General features: G+C 45.8%; 1 protein-coding gene across 4 annotated transcripts in view; it reads left to right on the top strand.

Moving 5' to 3' along the window:
• The window catches only part of SYNPR (synaptoporin), a 113,091-nt gene extending 93,343 nt beyond the window's left edge, over positions 1-19,748 (top strand). For all 4 annotated transcript variants that reach the window (XM_075432938.1, XM_075432937.1, XM_075432936.1 and 1 more), the window contains 3 exons: positions 7,169-7,367; positions 17,038-17,229; positions 17,967-19,748. In XM_075432938.1, coding sequence (XP_075289053.1) covers positions 7,169-7,367; positions 17,038-17,229; positions 17,967-18,233 — 658 coding nt within the window. In that variant the 3' untranslated portion in view covers positions 18,234-19,748. The remainder of the gene's footprint in view (positions 1-7,168; positions 7,368-17,037; positions 17,230-17,966) is intronic.
• Positions 19,749-24,078: the final 4,330 nt, after the last annotated feature.

Raw genomic sequence — 24,078 nt, 5'->3', positions numbered from 1 at the left:
CCGCAGCGAGCAGGGACACCACTAACTAGATCAGGTTGCTCAGAGCCCTGTCCAACCTGGTCTTGAATGTTTCCAGGGATGGGGCCTCCACTACCTCTCTGGGCAACCCATTCCAGTGTTTCACCACCCTCATTGTAAAGAATTTGTTCCTTATATCCAGCCTAAACCTACCCTGTTTTAGTTTAAAACCATTACCCCTCGTCCTGTCACTGCTGTCTCTACTAAAAAGATTGTCCCCATCTTTCCTATAGGCTCCCTTTAAGTACTGAAAGGCTGCAATCAGGTCTCCCCGCAGCCATCTCTTCTCCAGGCTTTTTCCTGGGGTTTTTTGGTGATGCTGCTCTGGACATGTGTTTGGACAGGTACAAGCCACTGAAGGTAGCTGTGACAAAGGGGAGACCTTTAGGATGTTCAAATGTCTGGGACAGGAGTTAGGAATGAAAGTTTGCAAGATGGAGTGTGTACTTGTGTGAGACTACTGGAAGCGTTGAATAATTCTAGAGAGCAACGGGCTTTGAGATATTGTTTGGAAGAAATTGAGAGGTTTCATGAGAAGACAGAAGTTCAAAGTGAAGTACTTTGAAATACTCTTTGATCAGCAAACTGTATTCTTTCTTCCTCTAGAAAGCAAGGAAACAAAAGACCAAGCTTGGATTGATGAATCAGTTGGAGAATTTTATTTTTGTTTTCTGTCTCCAGAGAAAAATGAACTGATTTTGTAGGGATAGGTAAGCAGTAGAAGCTAATGTGCTGCTGCGCTGTAAGGGGAGGAGACCAAGAAGAGGAGGGTACCAAAGGCACTTTTGGGTGCTGGGGAGTCTGGAGAGGATGTTACTTTTTGCGGGCTGATAGAGTGAGGTATGGAAAATTGCTGGGACAGGAAATGTCCTCACAGTTTTGAACGGCTGTGGCTTATGCAGGCAGGGCTGCGATGTGCATCGTGTGGGAAAGGTGGGGAATGGAAATGCTTGAGTAAATGGTGATTTCTTCAACTCGGGAAAAGAGCTGTTAGAGAGCAGGCTTGGGGTGAGAAATAGTCTTGCTGCTGTTAGAAAAGGGGTGGGAAACTCTGGTTTTGCCAGAACATCACAGGTGCAGAAGGGCCAGGGAGCAGTCACCTCCATGGTACCGGCTGTCCTGCTGCTGGGCTGGGCCCATCGCATCCCCACGCTGTCCACAGCTCTGCTAACGTTTCAGCTATTGGACTTTGAAGAGCCAGAGAGAACTTCAGCATTAATGACTTCCAGCAGTTTAAATGTGGTATTAACAGGCTGGCTGCCTCAAAAAGAGACTGGCTTCAACAGCTCCAGGGTGCCTGGGTGCAAAGATTCAGGTCCTATGGGAATTACTGGATAATGGTCATAATTAGCAAATATTACGGACTAGGGCAAGTGCTTAGCAGTGTCTCCCTCTGCAAGAACTCACGGTGTGCATGAGAGCTTGTAGCGTGGCTCCTTTGCTGCAGGGTTTCCCCCTCAGGAGTCTGTCCTTGGAGAGCAGAGCTGGGGGAGGAGGAGAAAGCTGCAGAGCTCAGCTCCATCCACTCTCCCGAAGGCTGGAAGGAAGCCTGTTCCTTGCTGTGTGGGCAGCATTTCACATAGCCAGGATTCAGCACCAAACATGCAGGAATGCCCAGCCCTGGGGACAACGTTCTTTGCAGTGAGGAGCACTGTGTGCATTGCTTTCTCGCTGAGAACAGGCTCTGAAGAGTGTTGGAAGAGTCAATGGACCTCAATTTCATTAAAGAAAAGACCTTTCCTTCTCAGGCGGGTTTATACTTTCACTTGAGTATTAAAGGTCACTTTTAAAGTATTTTTCTTCATGTGGATAATATCCCTAGGGAAGTCTTATGGGAATGATGCATGCTGCTGTGAGAGGAAAGGCTCTCATTTATTAGTGTTCTTCCACTAAACCTACAGAAAATCCATATTCGGCACCTCGAGCAGGGGCATTTGCCCAGGGACTGGCTGGCTGGAGGCACCGGTGTGAAAGCACATCAGCACAGTCTGCTGAAACAACGGGGCTGCAGTGTTTCCAGGGCCAACTGAAAGAAATGCCTTTACTTTGTATCCCAGAGAAAGAAAGGCAAAAACCCCTGTCATGTTGTTGTGCCTTGCCAGGGCGGTTGACGCGCTAAAGAGCCCTGTGCACTTCAGCATTTCACTGTCGTATTTTGAAATTTCATTTTTCCTTCATTTTGGAGATCATCAGCCAAGATAAACATTTCACAACAAATTCCTCCATGAGCACTACCTGCAGTAACTAATTTCTGGTAGTGTATTTCTCTCATTGCTTTGCATACGGTGAATACAATTGACAGTTTGACTACCAGAAACAAGTGAGGGGGAAATAAAGCCCTATGAAAGGGTAATGGATCTCTGCATTTTTGCAAGCACATGCGTGGGTGTTGCAGATTTTGTTCAAGCATGTTGTAGACGGGTTAGGGGGTGGATTACAAGATGCTATTTTCAGAAAATAGGACAACCTGCCAAAACAGAGCACTTTTTTCCCCTGTTTTTCCCCACGTCCTAGTAAAGGGATGGAGAAACACTAACCCCATTGAGAATTTTTGGAGACAGAACTTTATATGTTATTTATTAATCCAGGCACTGATCAAAGCCCAGGAGAGGAAATCTGTGCCGGTTCATCAATAAGACTTGAGCACATACTTGCTGTTAATTACATGTTCTGTTGGTTTGAGTCTAAGCCCTGTGTGCATTGCTAAAGGGGGAGGTTTTGTGAGTCAGACGAGATTAAATCACTTGGTGCACACTCTCCTGTTTGGGCTCTTCTGTGTCTGCTGGTAGAGTGGGACATGGGAGATGGGTCGTTGAGGCAGTTGGTTCTGACCATTTTTGTGCTGAAGGATCAGCAGGTGGACTGGGCTGCTTGAAAACAAGAGGGGCTATAATTAAAAGCAAATTGTGGCTTGAATATTGTAGTAAGGAAGTTCAGGGAAGAAAAGCAACTTCACATTTACATGGTGGGAGCACAGCTTCTGCTCCTCCACGCGCATGTAACAGCTGTAGCTTTGTTCAGGGTGTCTGGCTTCATGTATTGTTTTCAGAGCAGGGGTAATTAGTGTCTGAAAACGTAACTGCTCTTCGCTATTGTGGCACAATGTAAAAATCCTTTTTTTCACTGTAAAACATTCCTGCCCTCTTTTGATCTTGTCAAACTAGACAATACAGCTGTCTTGTCATCATATTTCCCACGGCAACGGAAAGTTTGCCAAATGGTAGAAGAAACTTCAGAAGCCCTTAATTACTGTGACTTCATCAGTGAAACTTGACTGCCTTTGGTGGACTTGCTGCAGATTCAAGTGAATTTGAGGGAATTCAGCCCTGGATGGCTTGGCAATGGTGGCTGCTGTTAACAAACAGACCCAGCAGGCGAAGGGGACGGTGTTAGCAGTGATGGGTGGCCAGGCTGACCTCAGCGCTGCTCTACTGAGTGTGGGGCGCCTGGTCACCTTCCTGAGTCTTCAGCTTTATTTCTGAATTAAAAATACTCAGTGCAAGACAAGGCAAAAAGCGCTGTCCAGGCCATCTTTGGAGGAACTTAGTAGGGAAAGGTTTTTTCATTACTTTTTTCCCTAATTAGATAAATCTATGATGGAAGTGTTCCTTATTTGCATTTTCTGTCGATCAGTGAAAATCACTTCTGCTAATGCAGCTCAGCAGTATTGCTCAGATGTTAACAAAGTGCAAAGGGCGTGATTGAAAAGGGTCACTCTCACGGCTCCTGATTTTGTTTAGGAAATGGAGAGGCAAAGGTGAAATGCAGGGGTGGTGCTGGAGATAGGAAAGCAGCAGAAGGAATGCACCGGCCATGGATGGCTTGAAGGAAGGGGTGGGCTGTAAAGAATGAGAGATAAGAGAAGATGAAAGAAGAATACGTCAGAGGTAGGATTCTATCAAAAGTGGGAGGTGGAGGTAGAGGCAATTAATTTCTTGTGAGTCATCACCAAGCCCCCAGAAAGGCTGACTCAGCAACATCGGTGCAAAAATCAGAGCTTTCTCTCCGAGATGCCGTTCCAGATCAAAGAGGTTTTGATTAGTAAAACTGGATTTTCTGCCACTGATCCTCCCCTGCTTTAAAGAAACTTTTCAAACACGTCCTGCAAAGTCAGCATCCACCCTAACCACCCCAGGGCTTGGCTCCCTCACCTCTCTTCTCTGCCACGTCTCCTCTTCCCAGGTCTGAGTCATGGTCTATTTTGGGGCCCTTTCCACAACTGAGATCTTGGTTGTTTGGGCAGAGGAGAGGTGGCCACAAGAGGTACCAATTACTGCACATCCTGTTAGAGACTAAGGAAATCTAAAAAGAAAAGCGAGTGAATAAAAATAACTCGATGGAAGAAGGCGTCTGTCAGCTGGTATCCCTGATAGATGCTTGGCCACAAAAGCACTGCTGGGAAGATACGAATGAGATGTTGATGTATTATGTGAACATTTTTTTTCTGGTTTATCATGATTCAGAACTAAGGTGCAGTCAGGAAAACAGGGAATAGAAAAGGAAAGCGATCTCAGTTACTTTACCATGTTTCAGAAAGGCTGGTGGGTAGTTGGTAATTAGACTGGATGGGGCTGTGGTGACTGAGACCGGTCAGAGGTGCAGGGGGTGGCCAGCAACTCCCGGTCTAAATCTTGATAGAAGCATTCCTTAAGTTATTTCATCTTCGGTATGCGCAGGAGATTGAACTGCGGCTTGCAACACCACGCGTTGCCTGGTGTGCTATTTCAGGACTCCAGGGGTGGAAAAAAAACCCCAAGCATCCTAAAGACGTGTTTTACATGATAAAATGCATAGAGAATTGCCTTGTTCTTCTTTTTTTCCCCCAAAGCAATCAGATTGTATTTAATGTAGCTCAGCTCAGTTCCGCAGTGCCTGTGAAAGCAATGTGAGGGCCAGAGCAATTCTCTAAAGCCTGTTTGCAGTGTGAGGTGGTAATGTAAAACCACAGAGCTCCCACCATCACAGCGAAGCCTGGCTTTCGTGTGAGGGGCTGGAGCCTTCTTGCTGTGCCCAGCTGGAAAAGCAAACACCACACCCCGCAGCGGGGCCCTTAAAAAGCAGCTGTGGTAACTGAGTGTGGCTGTTCAAACACAGCAAACATTGTTAATTATTTAAGAACCAGAAAATGCTACTTAAGCATTTGGTGGTTTGAGAGGGGGGGGGAAAAATAGATAAATAAACCCCCCAACCTTGAACGACTTTGTGTTGAGTTACAAAGTCTGGGTGGATCGGGGGACCCTGGGTCTGCCAGTGGATGGGAGCATAGGGTGGTCCCCAGCTCTGGGTCTGCACACCATCGCAGGCATCCTCCCTGCCCCGGGCTGCATCCCCATGGGCTGGGTGGAAGGTGAAACCTGGCTTGAACTCAGCCTCAAGCCCTCAAGATAGGACCCAAGGAGGACTGTAGGCATAGCCTCTGGCTGAGCAGCATTGCATTCTCCTGGGGAAGGAGCGATGGGGTCAAGTTTCTCCCTGATCCAAAACTCCAAGGAGGCTGCCACTATTTCCAAGGGGTTTTGAGCCAAGTTTCCAGTTTCATTCTGTGTCAATACAGCACCCCAGCAGCTGTGTGTGAGGAAAGTGGAGAAAGCTTTCTCTTCTGACCATGCAAATCAAGCATTTCAAATCTTTCCATAATCCTAGCAATGGATGAAACAGAGCCACTTTCTCTCCAGGCTGCAGAAATGGCATGACTGGGACTAGGAAATCTTACTTTCCCTTCCCCCCTCCTTTAAGAAAGAACAATAAGACCTGATGAAATGTGTATGTGCGCTCATGCCAGGAAGCTTTGAAACCAAGTCAGGAAACTGTCTGATCATCAGCATTAGAGTCTCTCTCATGTATTCAGTTTTCATCAGACTTCGCTGTGTTTGCGTAGGAAAGGCGACTCAGCCGCTGCTCATCTCTGCAATCTAGGCAGACACATTTCTTGTTTTCATCCCACCACTACTATAGAGACAGAAGCTCAGGGAAGAAAATGCCTGAGGCAAATAACCGGTGTTATGCATCAACCGCTGATGAAAAGGTTCTGCCTACACGTTTGGGTACATTTAGTTTGGACCAGCAAAAGCAAAAAGTCATGCAATCCTCCAGCGTCCATTAATCCGTCTTCTGTGATTTCTGCTGTGGGTACTTTGTTTTCCTCTGGGGACCTAACTTTTTATTTAGTCGTATATTCATGGCTGCTGCTGCCGTTGGCTCGCTGTTGCATGCATTAATTGCCCTTGAGCAGAGGAATGTCTCCCAGAGGGCCTCATCCTTTCTCTGCACGAGATCATAACTTCTTAAATTGCTGCTGGCTTCATCCCCTCTGCTCTCCCTGTGTAGAGCAGAAGAGCGTGGTCCCTCATCAGGCCCCATGTCCCCACTGATGTTAATCTGGGCCATGCGACAGGACCAGCCAAAGCACCCCCTCCAAGGATTCCCTTTCTCTTTCTGAATCGGAAATTAAAAATATTATGAGAGCAAAGAAGAGCTTGTCAGGAGCTGTCAGACGGAACCACAAATCTGTTAGCTCTGTTGCTGATTGCAAATGGTGTGTGAGTACAAGATTAGGGCTTTGATTGCTTAAACCAGGGCATGTGGACTGTTTCTTTGACCCAAGTGGTGTATTTCTGCAGCTAGAAAGCTTTTTATGTAGAGGCACTATATGGCTCAGAGCCCTGTGGGCTAACAGCCACAGGTAGCTGTGCACGAGGTTATGTTACAGAAGGAAGCTGTGAACTTCCCAATATGGGTATCCTATGGCCTTAGCATAGAGGATAAGACCTGTGTTCTACCCCCTTGATTGTAAGAATTCGAGAATGAAATTGTTTCTCATGTTATCCATTTTCAGTTGTTGCCATCACAAAACGCTGGGGCGGGGGTGCAGGCTGTACCAAACCATTGGAACGTCAATTTTTCTTTGAGATTGATCGACAGGAGTGTTCAGGTCCTCAGTCTCACCTGGAGTCTCACGTGGAAATAATCACACATCTATGATCAGCTCGGAAGAGGTCACAAGACTGCCTAGAGGGCCGGTTATTGAAGCAGGGGATCAATGGGCACCAGGAATGAGATAAGGAGACAGAGCAAATGTATTTGTGTCTTTATTCAGGTAACAGTTTCCTTTTTCTGTGCTTCACCTGCTGCTCTTTGGGATGTTTTCCAGGTTGCATCAAGTGAATTTTGATGCTCCCACTTGTGAAGGCAAGCGCCGAGAAAAGCTCTCCTTGATAGGGGACTTCTCCTCTTCGGCAGAGTTCTTCGTCACCATCGCAGTCTTTGCCTTCCTCTACTCGCTGGCAGCCACCGTGGTTTATATCTTCTTCCAGAACAAGTACCGTGAAAACAACAGAGGGCCTCTAATTGTAAGTGTGCATTTGCAGCATTTTCAAGTGTTTTCATGCATTTTTGGTGGTTGAGGCTGTGGCGTGGTCTGGGCGATCCAAGTGGCCTAATGCCCAAAGCATCTCTGCATTCACCTGTTCATTTTATCATAGTGGTGATTTAAACTTTCAACATCAGGGGTAGCAGAGACTATATGTGGGTGGAATTTAGTCCTGGTCTTGTATGTGCTTGTGGGATTCCCCACTTCTCTCCCACTGCCTGCGGTGAAGATGTTCACGCGAATAATGAACATGTAGCTGGGTGGTTGCAGGATTGGGATCCAAGCCATGCATCTGTGACAGCAGAGCTTCGTCGGGGTGGAAAAAAGGGAAGTGGAGGTCTTAGGCATCATCTTAGCAGACAAATAAAACCATGCCCCTGACTAAAGCCTAGCCGGGGAGATTGCTTGTTTCTAATTACTGCTGGGTTCAGCCAAGTTATTTTGCTTTGGAGAATTATTTTGCTTTGGAGAATTATGTGGCTGGTTTTCCAGTATTACCCTGAGCTCCCAGCACATTTATGTCTCCGCTGGTTTATGAGGCTCCTCATCTTCCAGTTATCATTCTATCCACCTATCAAGCTGTTTGTGCCTTTATTCTTCTTTTTGCTGATTCCTGAAGGCTTGTGCTAAAAAGCAAGTGCTGCTGTGCATTTGTTTTCTTATAAATCAAGACTGTGAAGCCAGCGAGACCTATTTTGTTCTCAGTGCCCATTGCATGTTAGTGCCTCACACCCCGGGATACACCCCTCGGTCTGACTAGGCAGCTGCGTGCTGATCCTCTGGTGTGCTGGAGCTGTGTCAGGTCTCTGCAGCTGCGGGCTGTAGGGTTGCCTCGTGCTCTCCCTTCCATGGGCAGCCCTCTACTCCATCATGGCAAGGATAAGGTTGCATTAAGGTAGAGGAGATATTTCTCTGAAGTCTCGGTGTGAAGAGCAATTCAAAGGGAAGGCGTCGGGAGTTTAGTGAGGACTGAAGTAAGGGAAGAGTTAGTTCTGGATTTCAGAAAAATCTGAAGTTTGTGACTGATAGAAACCAGATATTTGGCTGAGACTTGTGCTTTAAATAGCTAAACACCACCAATAAAGAGAATCAGAAAAATATAATAGAAAGTAAAATAAATCACCGATGCAGAAAGGCTGTACCTGTTCAAGGAAATAGCTACAGTAACAGTGAGCAAAAGATTAAACTGTAGGAAGGTAATCTTAGCATCACGGGGTTTTGAGGGAAGGATTTTCCTGCTGCAAGGAGATCATAGGTTGGAAAAGACCTCTAAGATCGAGTCCAACCATCCACCCAACACCACCATTCCAACTAAACCATATCCCGAAGTGCCACATCTACATGTTGTTTAAACACCTCCAGGGATGGGGACTCGACCACCTCCTTGGGGAGCCTGTTCCAATGCCTGACCACTCTTTCAGTAACGAAATCTTTCCTAATATCTAACTTAAACCTCCCCTGATGCAACTTGAGGCCATTGCCTCTCTTCCTATCACTGGTTACCTGGTAGAAGAGACTAACACTCACCTCACTACAACCTCCTTTCAGGTAGTTGTAGAGAGCGATGAGGTCTCCCCTCAGCCTCCTCTTCTCCAGACTCAACAGCCCCAGTTCCTTCAGCCGCTGCTCGTAAGACTTGTTCTCCAGACCCCTCACCAGTCTCGTTGCCCTTCTTTGGACAGGCTTCAGCAACTGTGTGCTTCTTGTAGTGAGGGGCCCAAAACTGAGCACAGTACTCGAGGTGCAGCCTCACCAGTGCCGAGTACAGGGGCACGATCACCTCCCACTCCTGCTGGGCACACTAGTCCTGATACAAGCCAGGGTACCATTAAATGAGATGTGAGTTGTTTTATTTAAATTTGTGTATTTCAAAACTGATGAATTGATACAGAAGGAAAAATTCTCCTTCCACATCAAAGCAAATGAATTCTCTCCATTTCAGGGTTGTTGGGACCTTTCCTCTCTCCCTTGAAAATGGCGAGGAAAGGAGGGGAAATCTTCACAGAGGAGAGGCAGAACAGGCAAGATAAAGGGGTCCCTACAGAAACAGCAAATAAATAAAGTGCCTTTCTTCTGCTTGATTCAGTTGATATCAAGTAATTTCTCATTTCAAACTGTCTCATCAAAGGATTAGTTGTAGAAGTCTGCCATTTTTTTATTTTCTTGCGAAAAATAATTCTTTCTTCTGACCAACCACATTATCCTGTGTAGCAATAGAAACAGGAAAGAGAAAAAATGATGCAAATATGTCAGATTGTGATGTGGTTGTTTGCTGCTGTCCAGAATTTTCCTGACGCAGCTGCTGCAGTTGTGTTTGTCATAGGATGCACGGTGCAATCCGCTGCAGCATTAACATGGCATGGATTTAATTTATTCTGTGTAATGGATTGTAATTGAATCTACAGGTTAAATTTAACGGGTGTCTGTTACCAAAGTCGCTGTTTGCAATTTCCGAGTCTTTAAACGAAGCCTAAATGACTTTATTTGTTCTGAATATAAAGATGTTTCTGTGTATCCTACAGCAAAAGCAGCTCCTGCTGGTGAGTGGTGCTGGGAAGTGGCTTAGGGTTATGCTCAGCTTATGCCTGCCCAAGCCACATGCTCCAGTACCTCCTCTGCACTGCCAGCTCCGTTGTGTTGGGTATTTTTAGAAAAAAGCCCCTTTTTCACATGGACGATGTCCCTGCTGGTCTCTGGCCAGTGCAATGATTGCAGCACCACAGCCTGATTGGGACAGGATGTGAGCCCTGCTGTACAGTGGGGATGTAGGGAAAACTCAGAGCCCCAGGCAGAGAACAAGCAAGCAGCTGTAGGCAGGAGGAATTCAAGGGTCAAGGGAAATGCGAAGTGAAAACCAGCTTCCCACAGCCGCAGGGCTCACCCAAGGGGTGTAACACTTGTACAAAGGAGGCAGGCGATGCATCCTCCAGCTCCAGGCAGATGCTACACTGAGCTGACGTTACCCAGGAAGATCACACGCGTATCAGATCGCATGTGTGAGTATGTCTCATCCCTGAGATTGTTCCTCCCAAAGCAAAGTGCTGCTGGAATCTGGAGCGCGTTGTGCATGCCGGAGTCCAGCCAGCAGTCACCCAGAGTGTGCTGGTGCAGGTGGCAGGGCAGTCCTCGCTCCTTCCTTGTCACAGTGTGTCAGGCACCGTTTCCAGACTACCAGTTTTTTACCTCTTGGTGAAGAGGTAGGAGATGATAGTTTTATATGCCCTTGCTTCTGCTGCAGTGCCTGATCACAATCTCATATTTAAGACCATTCCCATTTTAAGCCTTGTACTTCCTCTTGGCTTGATACTTGCTCAGTCTGGGATGACATCTGCCTTGAAGTGGGACCCTCTCAGAGCTGGCTGCCTTTCCTCCTGACAAATTTTCAGGATTTGAAAAATGAGTATGACAGAAGAAGTGGAGAGAGCAAAAAAACAACCATTTCAATTGAAATTTTGAAACACTTTTTAAAAATGCCTTTGCACAGGCAGTCAGAGCACTATCAATGCATTATCAACTTACAGTGGCATGACTGGATGCAGAATATATGATTATAAAGAATTTAATGACCACTAAGTCACAAGAAACTCGCAGAGAAAATTTGTCACAAATGTTTCAAGTTTACCTTGTTTATACAAATACGGAGAAACCCAACTGCATGTGCTGAGATCTCAGCGAAGCATCACTTTAACTGTGGAAAAATATTGTAACGTTCAGTGTGAAGTGAGACATCATGGCAAGGAAATATTTCCAGCAGCAGAAGCCGTTAACTCCTTCCGTGGCTGTTTGGATGGCACCAGCATGTTTTATTCACTGTGCAGTGAGCTGTGTCTGTGGCTAACGTTGCCTGTCAGGCTTGGGGGATAAAAATCTTCCTTTCGGTTGCACAGGGCCCTGGTTGTGTTATTCATCTGTGATGGGGGTGGGAGCTGCCCCTTCCCACGGGGCTGTCGGCAGCGAGCCCTTGCCACACACGTCCTCCGCTTGCGTCTGTGGCGAGATCTTTTGGAGCAGTTCATACTGGACAGGTGAACCTAAGAGAGGACCTTGGATTCCCAGTTCCTAAAGGAACCAAGGAACAGCTTACCAGGGGTTCAATACCTGATAGATACGTGCGATGTGTTTCTGAGCTCTGCAAACCCCAGCTGTGATTTTAATTTCGTTGCAAACTCCTTCCTGATGCACATGTGCAGCGAGGAGCTGGGGGCTCACCTCAGCTGTTACAACACATGCAAGCCAGTTTCTCAAATGACTGGTGAGTGCTCAAGAGCCAGAAACATTCTAAAGAAATGAATTAGAGAGGGTGACTTAGATTTTAACGAATGCGATGTACAAAATCTCACCAGTTTTCAGTATATCTGCATCTCTAAGCTTCACCTAAGCTGATTTCCACTTGTGTAGCACCGTGTTGTACCCTGGGGAGGCATTGCTGGTTTGCAGGGAGAGCAGAGATGAGCTGCACTCTGGGGCTGCCACCCCAAGCACCTCTGTCTTGATGCCCTGTTTCAGATCTTTGCAAGCAGAGGATCTGGGGGGAGATGCTTTCATCTGTCTCTGGAGTGGGAAAATAGAGGAAAGAATAATCACAGTCCATGTGTATCAGTACCCATCACTCAGACTCCTTACCTGTTTTTCCATCGTTTCTATACCCCGTATGTACTCGATTTAAAACCCACACTCTGACAACTCTGTGTGCCTTTGGGTTTGTCTTGGGGAAGTTATAGATTGGCCGTGAAAAACCACATCCATTCATGTATGTAAATCACTTTATTGGTATTCCAATCAATTAATATAAAAGCACAAAATTATTTAGCAAAGTGACTGACAGCCCTGAAAAGAGATATTTCATTTTTATAGTGATTACTTGATAATCTCATTCTTACAGTGCATAAAGATGCTTACGTGTAAGAAGATGAGATCCTTCCTTTGCATCTGGAGTCCTGTGAATAATCGCATTAAGCCGAAAGGCATTTGGTTCTTTACATATGTTGCAGACCAAGTGAGTTAAGTACACTCCTAGTCTGCTCTGTGGAGATGTCTTTGATTAAACATGTTTTATTTCCTCCCCTTTGTCCTGCTTTCTAGAAAATAGATAGGAAAAGAATAAAGAGCCATCTGTAAAAACAAAGACTGAATTCTTTGCAGTTAAAAAGTAAAATCATTAATAACCAGAATAATTCTTTGCATTTCAAAGGGCTGTTTCAACCCACTTTTGTCATCTCCTTTTTGAAACACAAGCTACAGTGACCTTGCTGTACACACTGGTGCCTCCCAAGGGGTTCCACACATCCCTGCCGGAAGCAAGCTCTCAAGGCCATACGGCATTGCAAGAAGTGTGTAATTCTTTCAAAGCTTCAACCTGCATAAAATCTGGGGTGGGAACTTGTTCAAACAAAAAAAAGAGCTAAAATGCCACGTAGGAAGGCATTTGCTCCCTGCAGCAGCCCTCTGTTGGCCACTTTCCTGGGCTGAGGCCATGGCTCTCTCTGGGGTGGCTCTTGAATTTTTAGGTCCAGTGTGAGTGTAAAAGCAAATCCTCTGAGCGGTTTGCTGCTCCTGGGGTAAGGAAATCTCCCTCTGCTCCTGCGTGGCTGAGCCTGAAAGTGTTGGCAGTGCCGCCGGGCTACGCGGGCTCTGGCTGGGAGGGTTTGTAGGCTTTGGTGTTTGAGGAGTTGCTCCCTTGTGTGCTGTAAATGCACGAGAAGGTTTTGTCAAAGGAGAAGGTTTTGTAGCATGAGCGTTGGTGGATGGAAACGTGTGTGGAGAGGCACTGAAAGCCCTGCGTGGAAGCTGGTTACGGGGCCAGCAGCTGCGGTTCAACGGGGGAGGAGGGAGCGTGCGTGCGGCAGGGATTCCAGGGGCCCTCCGGCCAGGCCAGAGCAGAGGTTTTGCGTGCTGTCAAACACAACAGCCCAGGGCTGTCGTGCTAAACTTAGACCACGTTAGTTGGGAGGAAGAGCAGGGCACGGAGGGCGCAGGGGACGCTGCTGCTGTCAGAGGCTGCTGAAGCCACCGACCGGCTCAGAGCAGGCAAAGCGCATCCCCTTTCCGAGGGAATGAGCGGTTTCTGCAGATGCTTTTGGCTGGTGAGATTGTGCTGGACACTGGGGAATCTGAAACCGTGCTCGGGAGACTTAAGCAACTGCCCCCTCCAAAGACAGGCATCTTGGAAAAGCCAGTAGCTTGATAGCAAGGAGAAGTGTTACCATGAAAAGAAAAGGCACATTCACAGTTCTATTCTAAAACATATAGTATATAAAATTGTTCCAAGTAGGCATTTTTGGCAAACTCGGTAATAGCAAGTTTCAACTTGAAAAAGGCAGCAAGAATTTTTTTTTGTTACGTGTACTTCAGGCTCTTAAAAACTCCCTCCTTGGATATTCAGCATATTTTAAATCTTGTTTTCTGCTTTCTCCTACGTGTTCCTATTTTTCCTCCTTCCCAAAGGCACCTGTAGGCAGACCAAAGTATCTCAGCTGAGATCTGAGAAAGAGATTTTGCAATTAGGAGTGTAGCGTAACTGTAAAACAATACATACTGAAGAGATCTGTAGACACCATTTCAAGAGAGCAACTACAAAAATTACTTTGTTCCAAAGGAAAAAAAAAATCACCCATGCTATGGGGATATTAAACATTCAAATGCAAGATTTGTTTTAGTATGCAGGCACTCTGGCTTTAATTACCAAGGAGAAATTCCCCAGATAGACATTAAACCACAGAACAGCTTAGCTTAAAATTCACTTTTATTTTCAGCATGTCATTATCCTGCAACTCTGTTCCACCCAGAGCTGTGAAAATGTTCAGCCAGAAATCCAAACCCACTTGAAAACAAGAGAAGTTCAAGTTCCAGCCAAAGCTGAAGGTTAGCACAGATTCAAAATAAATAGGAAGATGCAAGTTTGCTGTAGTCGTATATTTTGCTCTTTACACAGCGCAGAGGAGATGGAACAAATCCTTCACGAGCCTGAGTCCGGCCACGTAGCCTTGGTGAGACACCTGCTGAAAAAACCCTCATGTTTCGTTAGGCTTTCCATCCTGTCTTCTTGACAAGCTGTTGGTCTTGTAACATGTCTCTGGGAGCGGTCGTGTCCTGTGGCTGGTGGACGGGCTGGCTGGTTTCTTCTCCCAGTCCCACCTTGCAATCTTTCCCCTTTTGGCTCGGTGTGTTTCTTGCACCCAGCCAGACTTTACAGGTTTGGGGATTTCCTGCATAAAAGGGCTGATCCCAGCCCCCCAGGAGCAGGGACCCTTTCCCCGAGGCTCTGATCCGCTCTCACACAGGGGATCTGGTGGCAGAGAGGGCAGGATCAGGCAGGGTTAGCCTTCTGCGGATGCTCCGGCGCAGGGGAGCAGAGAGAGTCAGCAGAAGGCTGAAGTGAGACATAGAAGACAAGACCTGAGAAACAACGCTGAATACTAAGCGCCTTTAGGACCAGCCCCTCCATTGCACAGTGCTCTGGGATGTTCCCAGCAGTACTTTGTAGCCCAAGACACAACCTTCTAGCAGTCAGAGAGAGGGACTCGTGCAGGCTGCAGTCATTTGTGCCACGAGTTGTGCAGAAGCCTCACCAGCATGGGGTCAGGCTCTGCAAGTTCGACAGCAGGTCTGAACCCTTGCTGCTGTCCCCTGCTTGAAGAACTTTGCTTGCTTTTAAAAGTTCCCTCTTTTTAGCAAAATTTAAGCTCCTACATTGTGTTAGTTTGGGTCAATTTGTCTCTGCTTCAAATTTCTACCTGCTGATTAATTTTATTGTTATGCCAACACACTGATTGCAGAGCTTGATGTAGCTTGCGAAGTTTAATAGTGTGGTGGCATCGAGAGAGAATTGCTTGCCATTTAAAAGATGTGTTCCCCAAGACTCTGCTGTGTCCCTGTGTGTTGCATCAATCAGAACCTGTGTGGCGGCTTGGCATCCAGGTAGATAACATGTCAAGCCTCATCGCAAATAAAGACCATATCCCATCATGATCCATAGCTCAGTGAATATCTGGTCTTTCTACCAGCTGGAAGTTTTAGGAAATGTTTGCGATTGAACTGTTGCCTCTAGGAGCCCATTTCTCATGCAGTTAATGCTAGGACATAGAAGACACAATAATTCATTTTCCTGGAATCTCCCTGAGAAGAAAAATTACTCTGGGCTATATGCCTCTGCCTACCCGGAGTTTCTTGGGGTGTTAAGATAGTTGTCAGCTCCCGGGCTTGACACTCGGCAGGAGAGCCCTTTTGGCCAGCATGAAGGGAGGTCAGAGGAACTCAAAGCTCAGCGGCAGACACAGGCCTGCAGAAAACAAACTGTGGCACTGTTAAAAGAGAAGGATGTATCCTTTGGGAAAGCATCCAGGCACAGTTAATTTAATCCCATCTGCGTGAGCGGAGAAATCCTTTGTTCATGGCTCGCTTGTGCGGCTGGTTTATTGACTGGCGCATCTTCCGTCGTGGAAGAAGCTCGCGTCCTCCATCCCTGCGGTGCCACGGAGAGCTCCTTCGCCAAATGTCAGGTGTGCTTGTAGAAGAGAAGAATGATCTTTCCCAGGGATCACTTGTCTCATTAGACAGCAACCCAAAACGCTGTGTCCTTAATGAACGTTTTCTCTTCCTTTGACGTACACCTTTACTTTCTAAGGGGGAAGGGGAAGCAGCCCCCATGGGAGGTGGGATATCAAGACGCAGCGATGCAGTTAGTGGTATGTTAGACTTTGGCACCTCTACCATCTGTTGTGGGCTGACAGATGGGATGAAACATGACAGCAGAAAGGCTCTTCTGTTCTAGCAAGACACAAGAAAGCTTGAAAAATCACACCTCCTCCCTCCTTTCCCCCCAAACCCACACAACAACAGTGTCACTTGGCCACTTGTTCTGGCTAAGACAAGGAGAAGTTTATGCCTGTGCGTGCTCCTGAGAGTCTTTCCAGGGAAAAGTGAGCAGAGTGGTTCAGAGCAGAGCTGCTCGGAGGCGCTGGATCCCGGTGGGACTGCCACCCCTTCTCCTCTCTTTTCACGTGGATGGGAATTAGGAGCAAACGCTTTACTGGGACAGAGGGGAGCTGAGGAGTCTCTCTGCTTGGCAAGTCTCACTGTTTATTTGCTTGCTCGTGATAATTAGTGGCTGCACGGCTCGTGCAGAGCGGGGACATTTGGCCTTACCTGTAGCTGGTGAGAAAACTCCTCATCTGGTAGCTGAGGATTAGCCAGTTTCAGGTTCTCCCTGAGATGCTGCCACGGATGGAATTGCTTCCTATCAGAAACCCACCCTAGCTGTCTGTAGGAGCACCCGGGGCGAGAGCCAGCCCTCAGGAGGGCCCAGCTCCTTTCCAGGCATCTGTATTTTTTAATTGATCCCAATTCATCAGCCAGGTGCAGGTTTCCAAGGCAGCTCAGCATCCTGGGTACCAGCCACACACTTGTGGGAATCTGGCCTTGGGGTTGGAGGTGCAAATGGCAGCCAAAGGGCTCTGCCCCATTAGGAGCGTCAAGTGCTTCTGAAAATTAGCTCTGTAGGTGATGACGGTAATCACAAGCTTCCACGAAACAACAAGCTCTTGTTTTCTCCATCCATTGACGCACGCTTTCAGTTTTCTGGAGTTTTTGAATGTTTTTTTTCTTCCCAATGGACACACCAGTATAATGCTTCTAACTAATTTGTCTTTTAGGATTTCATTGTGACAGTGGTCTTCTCATTCTTGTGGCTAGTGAGCTCATCTGCTTGGGCTAAAGGACTGTCAGACGTCAAGATTGCGACCGACCCAGACGAAGTGTTGTTACTGATGTCCGCCTGCAAACAGCAGTCCAACAAATGCTTGCCTGTTCGCAGCCCGGTTATGTCAAGCCTCAACACTTCGGTTGTAAGTGATTTTTGATTACCCGTTTTCACCTTTACCTTGCAAACGCATTTTCATCTTTTTTACCATTCTATGGACCTAAATCGACTGGTGTAAACCAGTTAGCTGAAATGATTTAATTGGAAGGACGGTCTTGCTGCGGGGAAAGGCGGAGTGTGACTCAGGTCAGCTCCCTGCCGCGGAGCAGCAGCGGGGTGAGCGTGCGGGGCTGGGACAGGGGGAGAGCCCGGTGTCTGTCCAGCTGCGTTGGCTGGCCTGTCTGCTGCGAACTCGCTCGCTGCAACGCTTTTGGAAAGGGGTCTGTGCACTCCTTTAGGAAGAAAGGGTTTTGTACCTCACAGATTCCTTTAAAAATCCTCAGAAAAACAACATAAAATTGGTCTTCAGAATGTTTGAAAAACAACAAACAGAAAATTACTTTAGGCCAGCAGAACAATCAATTTCTCTCTTTTTAAATAGTTTCTTTCAGTTTTATCTTTCCACAGTTTCTTTAAACTAGTTTGTTTTCAAATAACAAAAAAATTATTTTGGCCTGAAAACTCAACCTTTTTTTGGAAACAAAATAGAAAACAAACACCTTGTGAGCTACAGTTAAGGGAGGTGAATTTCTGAGAAAATCTTCCAGCAGGTTTGAGGAGAAGGATGTACTGGGAGCAGCTTTCACTTCTCCCAGGACTATGCAGGGTAGGTAACGTGAGACTGCGGCTACCGGGTGACGATCTCCTCTTCTCCCCACCCAGGTCTTTGGCTTCTTGAACTTTATCCTCTGGGCAGGCAACATTTGGTTTGTGTTTAAGGAGACGGGCTGGCATTCCTCGGGCCAGCGGCACCCTCCGGACACCATGGAGAAGCAGTCCAGCAGCTACAACCAGGGTGGCTACAACCAAGACAGCTACGGGCCGGCCGGTGGCTACAACCAGCCGGGCTCCTACGGCCAGGTGGGTGAATACAGCCAGTCCCAGAGCTACGGCCAGAGCGGGCCAACCTCCTTCGCTAATCAGATTTAGGGTTCATGCAGCACGAGGTCTTGCATCCCTCACACGTAGAGAGCTTAGCAGGTCTCAAGTTTCGGTGGCACCAGGTTTTTAAGGGTTTTACGTAAATTAATACTACAACACAGTGTTTAACGTCGATAGAAGATCTAAGCCTACCTCCTGAGGCAGATGGGAGGTGGCTGGTGGGCTGGAGTTGACCTTTTTTTCCCTGACTAGCCAGATACAGGGGACATGCTCATCGCTGGTGATGACCTGGAGTCAGTATTGTAGTATGTACTGTAGAGATAACTTTATGGTAGTTTTGTATGTGTTAAGATGGTAGAAGCATTTTGTAGCCTCAAGTCTGTAGTATTTAATATGCATAATATAATTCAATTTCCTTCTGCATTTTGGTGAAAAATGGAAGTGTTTTACTATTATTTCTACAGATTATTCTGTATATCCACGCATGTAACATTGCACCTAGATTTTCAGAACTGCCTGTCTATGACTCTTCAAAGCATTTGTTTTGGTTATGCCTTTTTGTTTCAGAAGATTTTACTATTATTTCAGTTAACTGAATCATCTGTAATTTAGTGCATGGATAAGCATTTTCATACTACCAAATGTCTGGACTGTGTAAATGGAACTTCTCAACTTCTGCCACTATGTTTTGTTACATGTATGTTTAAAAGAAGTGTGCATATTTTATATATTTTGCAGAGCTGAATATATGGCTTACCCAAGTTCTGAATGCTTTGTTACTAAAATGTTTTTCCTTGAAATGGCATTCAGTAGTATATATGGTACCTGACCAATATTTATTCCATTTAATTCAGCTAAATATTCATTCTATAAATCACTATTTCTATGGATGTTTTGTGAATCTTTTAACGTGAGCTGTGGAAAATAAGGACCAAGTAACTGTGTTATATGTTTACAAAGGTATTTATTTAACTAAGATAACAGAGGTGCAGATATCAGTATACAAAACCGTGTGAAAATGCCCTGTTGCTTAATACAGAAAAATATGAAAACCGCATGTATTGTCGTGACCTTACAAAGCGTAAATATTCCTTTATATCCTCTTATGATAAGAAAACCTTCCCATCTGTGCTGTGTCAAGACTGTTAGAGATCCCTCTGTTCTGTCTCTGCTCTGAGCGCTAGCTTGGTGCTACCGGAGAATGTAACTGGACTGACCAAATAACCCAGGCTCGGAGGAACTCGTCCCAAAATAGCCAGAGCCAGACTTGTAGCCTGTTCGGATTTCTCCCTGTGAAATTCAGCCCTTCCTCACTACAGCGTATGGGGTGCATTGACACAAATGAAAACCTGAAGCACAATGGACTAATCAAAACTGATCATCTGCATTTCTAAATCAAAGTGTATCAGTATATAATCTTATTGTATGAGCTGTAATGTTGAAAGCATCTTAGCTTAAAACAGCTTAGTCTCTTCTATGATTGTTGTAACCAATTTATGGCTACTCAGTGGATGAATCTGTATTGTGACATCTATTTGACCCTAATAAAGTTATTGCATACAATGAATGTTTTCAGAGTATGTTAATACTAAAATGTCACTGCAAAATAACTAAGAAGAAAACTAATAAAGATAAATAACTGTTCCTGTACTTGACCTTATTGGTCATATTTTTACTGTTTTCCAACACTTTTATGAGGATTGTTTTAATGTACAGTGGAGTATGACACTTCTACAGACACTTGTCATTAAAGGTCAGTATCATAAGTTTAAAAAAAAATTAAAACTGTGCAATTTAATACCTGCCTGCCTCTTTACCTCTCTTTCCACCTGTCAGTAGGACTAACTCGGTTCTGTGGATTGCTGGGAAGCCGCTTTTGAGCTGTAGAGAGGACAAACCGGAATATCTAAATGTCCTGGTATTCCAAATGGGAGCAAAATACAATTTTCTCGGTCACTGAAAAATTTTATTTTGGCTCCACAGTCCTTTTGTTCTTTTCTTTTTTTTTTTTTTTTAAGTTTGGAAGAAGTTAGATATAGGCAAGCCAGGAGAAAGTGAAATCTCTGTGTGTGGCAAGGGATGGAGATGGGATGTATGTTCTTCATGCCCCCTCCTGCATCGTCCTACTTCACCTCTTATTTTCAAAAAAACAACCCTAAAATTTGCTTTGTATTAGTTGATCAGGAATATCCCAGGTTGGGTCATCTAAGCCTCTGCACTAGAATTAGATAGAGTTTTTTGTGTCAACTAGCTTTCTCTCCATCAACTTTTCTACCTAGATCAGCAGGGTCCCATTTCCATACTTTTATATCCTATGCTGAAGGTAAGAAAATGGAGTTCTGCTTAGGTTCGTTACTGCATTTCAAACAAACTGAAATTCTTGTATAGCCATGCGAGCACAGAAACTGCAGCTTTCAGACCCTCTGGAGTTGACACCCCTGAAGAAAGAGCAGTTTCTAATACAAGTCTGGGGACAGAATTAAGATTACTTATTTTGGGTAGTATTTGTAGAACTCCAAATCTGAGCTTTTTCTCTTGAAGGGCAGAGCTGGTGGAAGAGATGAGAAAGCAGTGAGAGGCACATGTTTTCATGAAAGACTTGCCTTTTGCTTTACCCAGTTGGCCAGACCTTCACAGGTACGTTAACTTCTTGCTGCCACGCAGAATGGATGAGCTGGTTGTTATCCTTTGGGGATCATAGCCTTGTCTGTGAATTAGGAGGGATGAAAAATCTCTTCATCTATAGCTTCTCAGATTAATATAGTATGCCAGCAGAAAAAAGCGAAAATAAAAATGATGCATGCACTTGTCTGTGTTATATAAGAAAATGTGTCTGAATGTTTCCTCTGTGTTCCTCTGGATTTGCGCCTTACCACATCCTTTGGCAATTATTGAGAAGCTGGAAGTTTATTTGAATGGGGAATAGTGACTGTATAGCAAAGTGTCGAGCAGCAAGATCAAAAAGACTGTATTTGATGTTGCCTGGGTTTAAGACAAATAGCTAAGTAAACTCGAGCACCCTCTGTGAAACTGCTGCTGGCAGACTGATTGCTTGCCTACTTCATCATTAGTGAGTATCTCTGCCAGTTAGTTAAATAACTAGGTCAGCCTGGGAAAAAACATGTTCCTTGATCTTCTGTGCTGTCCCTCCTGTTTTCCCATGTGTTTCTCTTTATAGCCCATTTCTCAGCTACCCGAGACAGGAGCGTGTTTGCGTTATCAAGTGTAGAGCAGTGGAGGAGAGGCAGGTAACTCCGCATGTATGGTGGGGAACCTGGGAGCACAGGATTTTCTCTCCAGGTGCCTCAGAGGCCAAGGAAGAGGCTCACGCACTGTTTTAAGGTTTCCCTGTTGCTCTTGGCTGGGGAGGGGATGCACTTTGCAAAGCTGTGGCATCATCCCCTCCCGTGGAGAGGGGCCGGAGAGGGCAGGGAGCACCGCTGCGGGTACCCAGGGGCTCTGCAGCCTGCTTTGCTCCCTGCCCAGCACACTAAGGAGACAAGGATGAATTTAGATGCAAATCCAGCCCACAGAGCTCTGCCCCTACTTGACAAGGTATTTTTTTGTTGTGCAATACTTTCTTGAAGACTGATCAAATCTCCTGCGTTGTGGCCATTGAGCTGCCCTTAACAGAGCCTCGGTGACAGCCAGGACTTGGAGAAAGTTTGTGCTGCTGTTGCATGAAATCATATTGCAATTGCTTGACCTGATTAAGTTAATTATTTTCAGTCTGTATATGCTCTCAAATTGAGTGAGCAAATTGGGCTCTAGCCCTGAATGACTCCTGGCTGAGTCTCTGATGTACTGATGAAAGAGGCAGTTGCACGGAACACGCGTTGCACCTGTCTGTAGTCTGCTCCTGACAGCCTCTCCAGAGTTTCGCAGTTAATATTACAAACAGATAAAGAACTACCAAGTAGAAACTGCCACATATTGTTTCATCCTTTTCTGAAAAAGTTCTTCTCATGTTATACCATGTCATGTCATAAGCGTTTAGTCCTCTGTCTACTAGTTTTAAGCCAGATTTTAATAAAAATCTTATATATACGAATGGATGGGCTATTTAGCTTATGCTTTCCCTGACTTAACTATTCTTTTTCAGGATTGCTTTTTATTCCCTCCTGCTACTAAACCCAAGAGCTTTTCCTCATGGAATTTTCTAACTACAGCAATGATCTGTATTTTAGTATTAATATCTGGTGCTTATTGTCCCATCATTTGTCAATGCCATACATCCTTAGTATGAAGATCTTAGCATTTTGATATGAGATTTTAACAGTTGAGTGGGGAGGCATCCCATTTGTGGCATTTAGCTACCAGTTTCTTTTATTAAGTTTTTATTGTTGTGTCTTTCTTTAATAAGATTTTAGGGTTTTATGAATATAGCTGCCTTTTTGAAGTCTAAACACCCTATAATAAAACATTTCTCAAAGGAAAAATTATTTGGTAATAGTATTTTCAGGCTTCCCTCTGAAAATGAATACCATATAAAAAATGTTGGGATCATCTCTTATACGTTAGATCTTCAAATAAGCCTGAGGGAGTTGGGTGCAGGGGATCCCCTCAGCTGCTCTGCTCCCTGGCAGTCCCTATATGAGGCGTGGGCATATTTGGGCCCCAGTGCTGTACCATGCCTGGACACGAGAAGACAAGCGATGTTTCTCCGCAGACAGACCAGTTCTAATAGCTTTTCTCAAATGGCATTTTACCTGCACTGTCTCAGCAGTGAGATTCACAGATACTGGAGTCATTTGCGACCCCAGAGCTAAATCCCAGGCTGAGCTGAACTCTCTCTCATGCCATCCCAGCACAGACCGGAACAGTGGCACCATGCACCCAAAAGGCATGGTGAGGGAGAAGCAAATGGGTGGGAAACACTCATCCTGGGACTTTATTTATCCTCCACTTTCCCTACCTCCTGGAATAAATGCAGGGGTTCCGGTTTTGTTTTTTTTCCTGGATGCTTAGCAGTGTATTAGCTTGGGTAAACCAGCCACAGGTGGCCAGGAGCTGGTTTGGCTCAGTGACCAGAGGGGTGCAGTGGCCATCAGCGGACTTCCAGTTGTGCAGAGCAGGCTGCTTGTTGCAGCAGCACGGCTCTCCATCCCTTGAGCTGGTTGAATGCCCTGTTAATCTGCCTTGGGTTGTGTCTCTTCAGTGCAAGCCACCGTGCAGAAGACGAGGACAAGGTCCTTCCACAGTGGGGCCGAGCTCGCTTGCCCAAGCTGGAGGGGCACAGGCAGCACAGGGCCACCACAGGCTGTAGCTGGGGTTGAGACACCCACCACAGGGAGCACGTCAGACCTGCTGCGTCTGCTAGCTTTTCCTACCTTAAGAAATTGATTTCAAAGGGATGGAGCAAGAGGAAAATAGTATTAGGCTGTGGCAGCCAGTCCTGCTTTGAGCTAAGAAGGAGTGGAGAGCTTCTCAGTCTTGGCTCTTTGGAAGAAAATACAGGTGTCATGTAAGATCAAGATGACCTGGTCACAAAGAAATCAAGCTATTACCTTGAGTAAATTAACAGCACTTCTCCTGCAGCTGCTGAATAGTTTGCTGAAGAAATGAAGTCTGAGTGGCTGTGATGTGAATGCATCTGCGGTTTAGGTACTCCCTTCTTCCTCGGTCCCTGGGCTCTGCCTGCGGGCATGTCCATGCCTGCCCCTGCCCAGAGTTGTGGGGTCATCTCCAAGGGAGCCGGGGCTCCACCACACACAACTGTTTCACAATTAAAGTCTTCCTGAATTGCAGAAAGCACTTAAAAAAGGATGGGAAAACTCTGGGGAAATACCGAAAGTGAAGTGAAGACCGTGGCTTTTTTCAGTGGCAATTATTTTAAGTGAACTGCCTGTAAAGATTTTGCAGTTTTGAGCATCGGGGTGCATATTTTGTGCAG

Source organism: Opisthocomus hoazin, chromosome 11, assembly GCF_030867145.1.
Source record: "Opisthocomus hoazin isolate bOpiHoa1 chromosome 11, bOpiHoa1.hap1, whole genome shotgun sequence".
NCBI lineage: Eukaryota > Metazoa > Chordata > Aves > Opisthocomiformes > Opisthocomidae > Opisthocomus > Opisthocomus hoazin.
The sequence above is the reverse complement of the archived record's forward strand: the minus strand, read 5'-3'. Positions and strand labels throughout refer to the sequence as shown.